At 41.2% G+C, this 10,288-nt stretch overlaps 1 protein-coding gene across 4 annotated transcripts; it reads right to left on the bottom strand.

Annotated features, from left to right (window-relative positions):
• Positions 1–1,401: 1,401 nt before the first annotated feature.
• On the bottom strand, positions 1,402–9,658 carry GLRX2 (glutaredoxin 2). Of its 4 annotated transcripts, none has more exons than XM_006942936.5 (4): positions 9,233–9,658; positions 5,449–5,512; positions 2,652–2,828; positions 1,402–1,691 (listed from the first exon to the last, which is right to left on the bottom strand). In XM_006942936.5, exons 1-4 carry the CDS (start codon positions 9,352–9,354, stop codon positions 1,557–1,559), a joined length of 498 nt encoding a protein of 165 aa, XP_006942998.2. In that variant the 5' UTR covers positions 9,355–9,658; the 3' UTR covers positions 1,402–1,556. The 4 variants fall into 4 exon arrangements, with proteins under 4 accessions (XP_006942998.2, XP_003999483.2, XP_023103371.2 ...); XM_003999434.6 differs by having other exon boundaries at positions 9,193–9,292; XM_023247603.2 differs by lacking the exon at positions 9,233–9,658 and adding an exon at positions 8,789–8,989.
• Between the last annotated feature and the right edge of the window lie 630 nt (positions 9,659–10,288).

The following is a 10,288-nucleotide window of genomic DNA, read 5'->3' as shown; positions in this document are numbered from 1 at the left end:
CTCCTAATGGCAATTTAATAAGTCCATGGAGGAAGCATCATTGATGGCTTATAGCCAAAAAAGCTATCAGCTGTCTTCTGCAGAACTATCCCAGATTCCTTGGTCCAGCTATACCAGAAAGCAAAAGCACTCTTCTCTTACAGTGCATTGTCCTCCCACCTTTGAGAAGTTTTCTCTTCCCAGCATCTGGCAATCTGCCCTGGTGACTCGGTGGGATCAGCCAGGAAAATGCTTCCTAGGAAGTGCACTTAAAAAATTCTTGTTGAGGGGCGCCTGAGTGCCTCAGTCAGTTAAGCGTCCAACTTCAGCTCAGGTCATGATCTCATGGTTCATGAGTTTGAGACCCATGTCAGGCCCTGTGCTGACAGCTCAGAGCCTGAAACCTGCTTCGGATTCTGTGTCTCCCACTCTCTTTGCCCCTCCTGCTCGTGCTCTCTTTCAAAAATAAATAAACGTTTAAAAAAAAATTTTTTTAACTCTTGTTGATAAGCTTGAAACAGGGATGTGATTAATAAAGTATCCAAAATATTTTTAATTATTCTAAAACAAGACTTCCAAAAGATATATCTTATTACTAAGATATAGTTTGAATCAGTCACAGAATCGAAGACTATCTACATCAGAAATTACTAGAGGGACAGTCTAACCTCCTACCCAATACTTTGATCTCTCATGGAACATTTCCAACACCCTTTCGACACAGTTTGGAAAGCAGAACTTTCCACCTTACAATAAATCTCAAGTACGTTTCTGAACTATTTCAAAAGTTCATTTTCATAAAATGCTGAAATCTTCCTCCTTATAATTTCCTCCCCTTAGGTACAGTTCTGTTCCCTGGAACTACTAAGTCATTAAAGGAGTAATTTGGTTTCTCTGAAATAAACTTCATTCCATCTGACAAATTTAATATATTTCTCTTACCCTAGAAGTACAAAGTGTGAAGGTTTGTCTCAATATAGTACAAGGATATCCCTACTGAGCTGACAACCATAACTGGGAGAACCTTACATTTTAAAGAGAAAAATTACAAAGCAGTCCTCACCACTGAAAGCCATAAAAGGTAAGGAATTAACTCCTTCTGAATACTACACAGAATAAAGAATCCCAAATGCTTAGCTTCTAGCTCTTGGTTGTAAAATTCATATATAAATTCCTAGAGGCTTTTTTTTTTTTTTAAGTAGGTTCCACATCTGGAGTGGAGCCTAACACGGGTCTTGAACCCATGACCCTGAAATAAAGACCTGAGCTGACATCAAGAGTCAGACACTTAACCAACTGAGCCACCCAGGTGCCCCCATATTTAAATTCCTAATAAAATACATTCTCTCCTCATCTTTTGATACAATTCCCTTTAGTTTTAAATATCATCCCCTTTGCTCAAGAATTGGCAAGTAGAAAGAAGAGATTTCCACAGCAATTTATTGCTCATTAGTTTTAGAACTTTCCCATAAAGATAATTTACATTTTTAAAACATCCTCAAACATTTAAAAGGCATTATCAGGCATGATCATTTTAAATCACTAACATTTTACTAGCAACATTATGAGCACCTACATCACTGAAATTCTTTCCTCTTACTTTTTTTTAAATAACACTGATGAACTAGTGGAAGCAGTTTCCCTTCTTTGTGAAGCCTATGAGTGTCAGTTGCACCTCCAATAAAAGTTCCATTGACAAATATTCTTGGTACCTGTTGGATAAACAAAAGATTAGGTCATCACTCTCTTGTTAGAAGTATAAGACCATTTCACATAATAATAGACCCTCACACTCTGGGTAGTTTTATACGCCAGATGTCAGACTACCCTCTTTCACAAAGTATGTACTTAAATCTTCACAACCCTTGAGGTAGGTACTATTTTTAGCCTTATTTTGGAGGGAAATGAGGCACAGGAACTTGTCCAAAGTCACAATGATAGTAAATGACAGAGCTAAGATTTAAATCTAGGGCAATCTGACACTTAAGCCCCTCCTTCTAATTGCTATGGCATATAAAAGGTAAAATAATAGTCTATAGTTATTGTTTATACGTTTAGGTGGTTCTTTCGTAGGTGGTTCTTTGTTTACTAAAAGGGAAGATATGCTATTAAACATCTTCCATGCAAACAGAAACAAAAAGGGAAATGGCGACATTGTGTATTTTCCTGACAATGCATTTCACTGAAAAAAAATGCATATTACTGGACAAATTTCAGGAATCTAAAAACATGAAGAACTAAAGCACTCCTATTAGCACAGTACCTGAAGACTGACCCCTGGTCTGTACTGTTCAAGTAAAGGGAGGAAGGATTTCATCTTAGGAGCTCCAGGAGGACCTTAAGGATTCACAAATACTCATGACAACACTATCACCCCACTCTTCCAGTCAAAACACACACACTCACACACACACACACACACACATACACACACACACACACACACACACACACACACACACACACCACGCCAAGAATAAAAATAAAATGAATGAACTCTGCTGTATCCAGTCTCTGAATCTTGTTCCCAGATCTGCCATTTCTTTATCAACACAAAATTCTTAGAGGATGAGTGAACACCTGGCCCACTTTTCCTCACACGACAGTCCAGGCTCTAGGTGACCCAAGTCACCACCTATCTGGGGGAAAAGCACCACCAAAGATATACTCACGGTTCTTTCACCGGTCATTTTGTAGAGAGCATCTTGAAATTGACTTCCATGTTCAAGCATGTCCAATTCCACCACTTTATAGTTAACATTCATGTCATGGAAAAGTTTTTTCGCCATCGTACAGTAAGAACAAGATGTTTTTGAGAAAATCACCACACAATTATCAGAAATTGTTTCCTGAAGTCAAACAAACAAAATAATTATTTTAATTCTAGGCATTAACTCCTGGAAAGAAATCATGATTATAGTGGAAAGGGTATGGATTCTGGAGTCTCATGACACAGTGCTCAAACTAAGCCCCATCATCTATTTTCTTATCTGTATATTGAGAATATTATTCATTTCCAAGGGATGTTTTTAGGTCAAAAGGATGTAACAGATGGAAAGCTGGCATGGAGTGATAACAATAATCACAGCCCATTCATACCCACCAAACGTGTCTGTGTGCCAGACACAATTCTTAACACCTAACCTCTACTAGCTCATTTAAGCCTCATTATAATCCTGAGATAAGGTCCAGTTATTATCTCTACGGATGGGGAAAGTGAGACACAGAGGAAACTAAGTGACTTACTCATAGTCCTCATCTAATAAGAGTTGGAAAGCTGGGATTTGAATCCAGGCAAGTATAATTCTACAGTCCAGGCACTTAAACTCTGTTACCTTGCCTCTTAAATACTCAGTAGGTATTCAGAAGTTAACTCCTTACCGTCTTTAACTTTTAATGGTGAGGACTGACACATGATTTCTCTTTAAAATGTAAGGCTTTGGGGCACCTGGGTGGCTCAGTCAGTTAAGCAGCCGACTCTTCATCTTGGCTCAGGTCATGATCTCACAGTTTATGAGTTCAAGCCCAGTATCAGGCTCTGCACTGTTGGTGCAGAGCCTGCTTGGGATTCTGTCTCTCCTTCCTTCTCTGTCCCTCCTCTGCTTGTGTTCTCTCTCAAAATAAGCAAATAAGCTTAAAAAACAAACAAAAAGAACCAACCTACCCCTCAACTTCCACTCCTTCCTGTATATCTTTATAGTAAAAAACAAAAACAAAAAGACAAAACAAAAAAAAATATTATTACAGTATTGATAAGGCCTTCTTACACCGTTGTTCCTGGAAAACCCACTACCAGAAATGCTGATTCAACGGGTTTCATGCAGAAGTCAGAAACTACTTTTAAAAGGGGCGCCTGGGTGGTTCTTGATTTCGGCTCAAGTCATGATCTCAACATTCGTGAGTTCACGCTCCACATCATTCTCTGCACTGACCATGCGGAGTCTGCTTGGGATTCTCTCCCCTGCGTGTGCATGTGTGCTCTCTCTTGCTCACTCTCTCTCAAAATAAATAAACTTTAGAAAATAAATAAAAAAAAAAAAAGAAACTATTAAAAAAAAAAATGTCCCAGATGATTCTAAGATCAGCCTGGTCTGGAAACAACTCTCCAGGCCTTTATCACAAAGACCATGAGACTTTGCTATGCATTTGTGTCACCTGTGAAATTTGTTTTCTTTTTTGTCTCTAAATATTTGAATGCCCAGGTCCTTCAAGAGATTCTGAACAGACAGGTCTAGCACCCAAGCATCTGTCTAACTTGTTCTTATGTGGGTCATAAGCAACACCTTCCAGATGAAAGCCAAAAATCAAAGGGTAGAGTACCCAGGCAAAGTAATTCTAAAGGTACATCCATCCTTTGGTGTCAGAAGGATTTTAAGGCACAGTCTAGCTATCTGCAAATGGGTCTACTTTTATGCTTTCTCTTCTGCTTATTCATAATATTTAGTATAGAAGTCTGTCTCGGGGAAAGCCAGTCACACTGGAAATGTATTAATGAATCTATGTTATAGGTGAGAAAATTGAGGCTGACAAGTTAACAATACTAGGATTTTACCCAACCTGTCCCAACACCAAACCCAGTGTGCTCTTTCCTCCACCATGCTGCCTGAGGTTATAGGCACACTGAAACCGTCATTTAGAGAGAGCTGAGCATCCCGGGTGCTGACACGCAGTAAAAACAGTGAAGAGATTCCAAAGTGAGTTGAAACTCAAGATGACGGTGACAGTTCCTCGAGTGATCCTTCTCACCTTCTCTCAAGCTCAACCTTGCTAAGTTTTCATGATTTTGTATTCTTTTCAAAGAGGCAATTCCCTCACAACAGGTTTCCAACATTGCTGTTACATTCATCAGCTGTTTTTTAGCCAAATAAATTAAAGGCAGAAATGTTTATATGTGGTGGTGGTTGGTGGTGAAGAACAGAGAAAGATAAACAGGAGTATGTGATGTAGACTACAAGGGAAGAAAAACATACACACAAGACAAGTTTTCTGAGGCAAAATTAACTGGGGCTTGCAGTGAAAGAGAGGAAAATAGTACACAGCAGCACACGGTGTTCCTGAGGGGATCATTTATAGAGTAACTACAGCGTACAAAGTTCTGTGTTAGGGAAGAAAGCTGTTAAACAGCTTCCCAGGCCAAAATCAAACACGATCCCTAGCTAAAAACAGCTTGACTGCTATCAAGAGTAAACCTGAGTTAGGTCTGATGGAAAGGAGGAGCTAACTTCACAGATCCAACTTAGAGGGGGTAAAGGCTCTATTAATAATAAATCTCGTAAATTGTGACTACCAAAATGATCTAGAACTTTCCTGCCACATGGATTATTTTGAGAGCAGATTTTAAAATATATACTTAGTAATTCATTTGCTGAACTATGTCAGTTCGGATACTGAAAAAGCACATTAAATGTGTAAGACATAATTCTTTTTCCACATAGGAAAGTTTTTTCCTACATCTCCCACATCACTCACTTGAATCTGATTCACAGGAGCAGTTGCTGAATTCCCCAAAGATGATGATGTGCTGTTCCCCATCCTAAAAAGAATTTTAAAAGGCAATGTAGCTTTAAACATTAAAGATAACATATCATTAAAGACAATATATCAGACAAGATCCATTTGAATAAAACCTGATATGCAGATATAGATCCAAATCTATGAAACAGAAAAAATAATTTTACTTATTATTAGTACAAAATATCAGTTTACAAAGTATTTGTTTACTAAAACCAAAAGGGACTGTGTGCTTCTCTAACTAGCCTCCTAATGTCCTTAATTATGTGGTTAAGTCACATTTACTGTGTTTAAAGCCTGGTGCACTCTTATTTCTGAACACCAAATTTCAAACAGACTGTCCTAAAGACTGATCTTATGACCTGACCATTAGTTTAAAAATACAGTTCCCATTTTCTTATTAAAACATGCTAAATCTCCATACACACCCTGTGAAACAATCTACAAAGATTCAAAGATTTTAAGGAAACTAAGGTATCTCAACCACAACATCCATAGCTACAAGTTTCCCAATCCATAAAATGGGAATAGTCACTCCTGCATCAAAGGGTTTTATGAAGATTAAATGAATTGATAAAAAGTAGAACAGTGCCTTGATCACAGTAAATGTTCAATAACGTTTAACATTACTAATATTATTCCCTAATTACAGGGATCCTCTAGATATTTATTATCCAAAACCTAGCTGCTGGGAGCTTGTAAAAGGGGCATTCATTGTAACAGGAATATAGTCACTAAAAATTGACTAGTTTTGTATCACCAAATCTCTATGCCTATGCCTAAAACCTTTACCCATCCACCTATCTTTCATCATCAGCCAGGCCTTACTGCATTGTCCAAACCATATCCAGCATCCGGATGCAAACTAATTAGAGTAAAATTACAAATCTTACAAAAGAATCATAAAATAATCCAGGTTTCAAGAGAATTACTCAAATTATATAAAGATTAAGAGAGTAAGATAAAGAATTGAAGCTTCAAATATTTCAAAAAATATTTTCCTTACCATTATGTTGCAAAACTCAAGTTTTGATAGAAAAAAAATCTCCCTCTAAACATTTCATTCATTCACTGTGAGTGTTAAAATTTAAATGTTGGGGGCATCTAGCTGGCTCAGTTGGTAGAGCATGTGATTCTTGATCTTGGGGTTGTGAGTTTCAGCCCCACATCAAGGCATAGAACTTACTTTAAAAAAAAAATAGATTTTTATATGTTATCCTTGGAGGATGAGTAACTGATCTATATAGCCATGCCTATGCACTTAGAATAAGGATGCTATAGCAAACATCACCTTCAGTAATTACAAAAAGTTAGAGGCAGAGACCACTCCAAGGGAACATTATAACATTAGAACTCCCCAATGTTTACAATCTATTATTCCTTGCTTCCCAATGGTTGGCAAGGAAATATTTAAAACAAAAAGGGCCTGTGCACTTATCTCAGGAAAGGGTTAGGAGTAGCAAACTAGGGAGACTGCAGCCAACTTAGGAAGACAGCAGAGGGTGCAAATCAAGAAAAAAGCAGGCTGAGTTCCTGGAGCCTAAACCAGGGGGGGAAAGGGGGGCAGGGGCAGTAAGTAGCACTGACCTGGACCTAAGAAGGTGCTTTAATGTAATAAATCAGCAACCTGTCTGGTTTATCAACTAAGAAAACAAGTTCCATTCATCTCCAGTCCCACATCTAATTGTCATCCCCAAAACATCTATTACAATATTTACTATTGAAGCAGTTTCAACAGAACCTTCACAGGAATGTTTCCTTGGGGAGTGAGAGGAGTTAGGAGATGCATCTGAAATATCACCCTCTACCCACCCAAATAAAAGAGTAAGTTTCTGGAAAGCAACTTTCTCCTCCAATTCTGGTTAAGCTTGGCAAAAGTTATTACCCAATAAAGAAAAGGACATCAACTGAGAAGTGCACAAGCAACTTTTCACTTCAGTACTCATGTACCCACTCGCCAGAACACATTTATGGAGCACCTACTAGATACTAAGTAGGCAAAATGCTAAATGCTCCAGGAATACATATCATTGGAAAAAAACACCCAAGGACCTGTCAGTCAAATAATTAATACCACGTGATTAGTGATTAGCACCTTCCCAAGTGGGTCACCAACTTAGCCAATAAAGTTAATCAAAAGTTCCTGGAGTCTTGGGGCGCCTGGGTGGCTCTGTCAGTTAAGCGTAGGACTCTTGATTTTGGCTCAAGTCATGATCTCAGAGTTCATGGGATGGAGACCCACCTGGGACTCTGTATTGACCACATGGAGCCTGCTTGGGATTCATTCTCTCTCTCTCTCTCTCTCTCTCTCTCTCTCTCTCTCTCTCTCTCTCTCAAAATAAATAAACATTAAAAATAAGAAGTCTGGGGCGCCCGGGTGGCTCAGTTGAGCGTCCAACTTCAGCTCGGGTCATGATCTCACAGTCTGTGAGTTCAAGCCCCGCGTGGGGCTCTGTGCTGACAGCTCAGAGCCCGGAGCCTGTTTCAGATTCTGTGTCTCCCTCTCTCTGACCCTCCCCCGTTCATGAAATGTCGCTCTCTGTCTCAAAAATAAATAAACGTTAAAAAAAATTAAAAAAAAAAAAATAAGAAGTTTGTGGAGTCTTGCAGAACTGGTCGGAGTTACCACACCAAGTAAGCAGAAAGAGACTCCAAGACAGAAGGATGGATGCACTGTGGCAGGCACAGATATGCCAGCTGGCAGAACCACCTTGGAGCAGCGGCGGGGACCTGTGGGTGACACAGCATCAGCCCAGGCAGTGGATCCTCCACAGTGAGGAAGTACAAGGAAAGCAATCCTCGGTCTAGCCAGAGGCGACATCAGCCTAAGTCACAATCCCCATCCTCAAACACTTGGCCATTTAGCAAGGAAGCGGCTCCTTCACTTCCTGCAGCAGCCTTGCCAGGTTTAGTTAGCAAATAAAAATGCAGAACGCTCGATTATATTAGAACTTCATATAAAGAGCAAGTGACTGTTTAGTCCAAGTATGATTCGTGCAACGTTTGGGATACACTAAGACTAAACAACTATTCTCTGTTTATCTGCAATCCCAATTTATTATGCGGGGAGGGCGGGGGGGGGGGGGGAGGGCAAGTGACCACGACTCGGATATTTCCATCCTAAGAGTCACAGGAGCCGTCAGTCTACACAACCGCTTAGGGCACCATTCTCCCCCCACCCTTCCTGAGCTCCCGCCACTTTCGAGGGCCCCCCACCCCGGCGCCAGGGGAAGAGGCCCCCGCGCCCACCGCTTGGTCCAGACCCCCGCGAGGCCTCCGCGCCACGCCGACCCCGTACCCGGAGGCCGCAGCTCCGGCCGCCCGGCCGAGCTGGCGCGCGGAGCCGCTCCCGCGCCGGATCAGCCGCGTCCCCGACAGCGCCGCACGCCACCAGGACATGATCGGAGCGCCGGCCCGCGGCGAGCGGAGAGCGCGGCGCCCGCGGCCGCGGAGAGCCCGCCTCCGCCGGCGGGTCCTACCTCCGCACGCCCGGCCCCTGCTCCGCCGGGCCCGCCTCGCCCCGCCCCGCCGGGCTGCCCGCGCCGCCGCCGGTCTCGTCGGCGGGGCCGCGCGCGTGCTCCCAAGCCCCGCGGCCCCAGAGCGCAGAGTCCGGGTCAGCGCGGCCCACGTGTAGTTAAACAGCCGTGCAGGCCCACGCGACGCCTCCCCTGCTGGCCTCGAGGGTTCGGCCCTGCCCCACACCTGTTTCTGTAGGGGGTTAGGGACGCTCATAGAGACTCACTGGCCGGTGGAAACAGCGCGTCGGGACTGTAGCCACCATCGTGGCGAAACGGAGAAGAAAAAAAGACTGTCTGAAAGAGAATCGAAGTGCTTGGGATGTTTACATAAAGATGGTAGCGTCATCGCAACTTCCGGTCGGACAGGTGTGCCTCTCTCGGTGAAGTGAGGGCCTAACTATGTCCTCTTAAAATTAGGCTACTGATCAGGAACCCATATGAATCGTGTGACTGGGAGGTTTACATCCAGAATTGAAAGAAAAAAGGAACCGAACGCAGAACGTTCATTCCAAAGAAAACAAGAATTGTGTTTATAAAAAGAGTGAAAGAACATAAAACTTGAAATAGTTCGGAGGTGTTTTGCCGTGGCTTTGAAAATAGGGAAGTGCTGTTCATGACAACATTGTGCCGCTCGTGGTAATAATAGCCCTTTATGCGTCGCTATGTAAGTTGAAGGGGTCAGGCCTTTATATTTATTTACTGAGGACATTGAGATCTATTTGTTAAGGGCAAAGGGCAAATACGGTATTTTTAAAAATCGAAGCAATTATTGGAACAACGCAGACCTTTTTGGATCCTTCATATTCAACTAGCTAAGTGTCAAATTTGTGTTACCAAGTTACAAAATTAGAACGTCTGTTTCTGACGTTTTTTTCCTATTTTCAAATGAGTTGTTTCATTACCTCATAAAAGGATGAAAGTTAGTTGCAAAAACAAATACCCCAAAAGCTGTGAAGTCATTCTTCATAAATCCAAAATTAACTTTAAAATTTAAGATATGGTATCTATAGTGTTGTGGGTTTTGATTTATTTTGAATCAAAGAAAGCTATTTAGGAAATTTACTTTTTTATTTTCGTTTTGAAGTAGAATTTTAGCTTATTGTTTCAAATTGCTTTACAAAATAAAGGCCATTATGAAGTGAAACAATCATGTCACCATTTAATTTTAATATAGTACAGCCTATGGTAAGCACAGAATTCACTGGACAGATTTTTTAAAGGGAATCCCCAAATGAAAGTACTTCAAACAAAAGTATTATGTCTGAATTAAGTGTAATCAT

Source organism: Felis catus, chromosome F1 (genome assembly GCF_018350175.1).
Source record: "Felis catus isolate Fca126 chromosome F1, F.catus_Fca126_mat1.0, whole genome shotgun sequence".
NCBI classification, from domain to species: domain Eukaryota; kingdom Metazoa; phylum Chordata; class Mammalia; order Carnivora; family Felidae; genus Felis; species Felis catus.
This window is presented reverse-complemented; position numbering and strand designations above follow the sequence as displayed.

What these genes read in the sequence shown, in the direction of transcription:
- GLRX2 (XM_006942936.5), bottom strand. Translation starts at nt 9,354, where the DNA reads ATGACGCTACCATCTTTATGTAAACATCCCAAGCACTTCGATTCTCTT. An exon ending in CGCGCTGTTTCCACCGGCCA is followed by an intron (nt 5,513 to 9,232) that starts GTGAGTCTCTAT and finishes AATTCTTTTTAG; the next exon opens with GATGGGGAACAGCACATCAT. An exon ending in AAATGACCGGTGAAAGAACC is followed by an intron (nt 1,692 to 2,651) that starts GTGAGTATATCT and finishes TTTATCCAACAG; the next exon opens with GTACCAAGAATATTTGTCAA.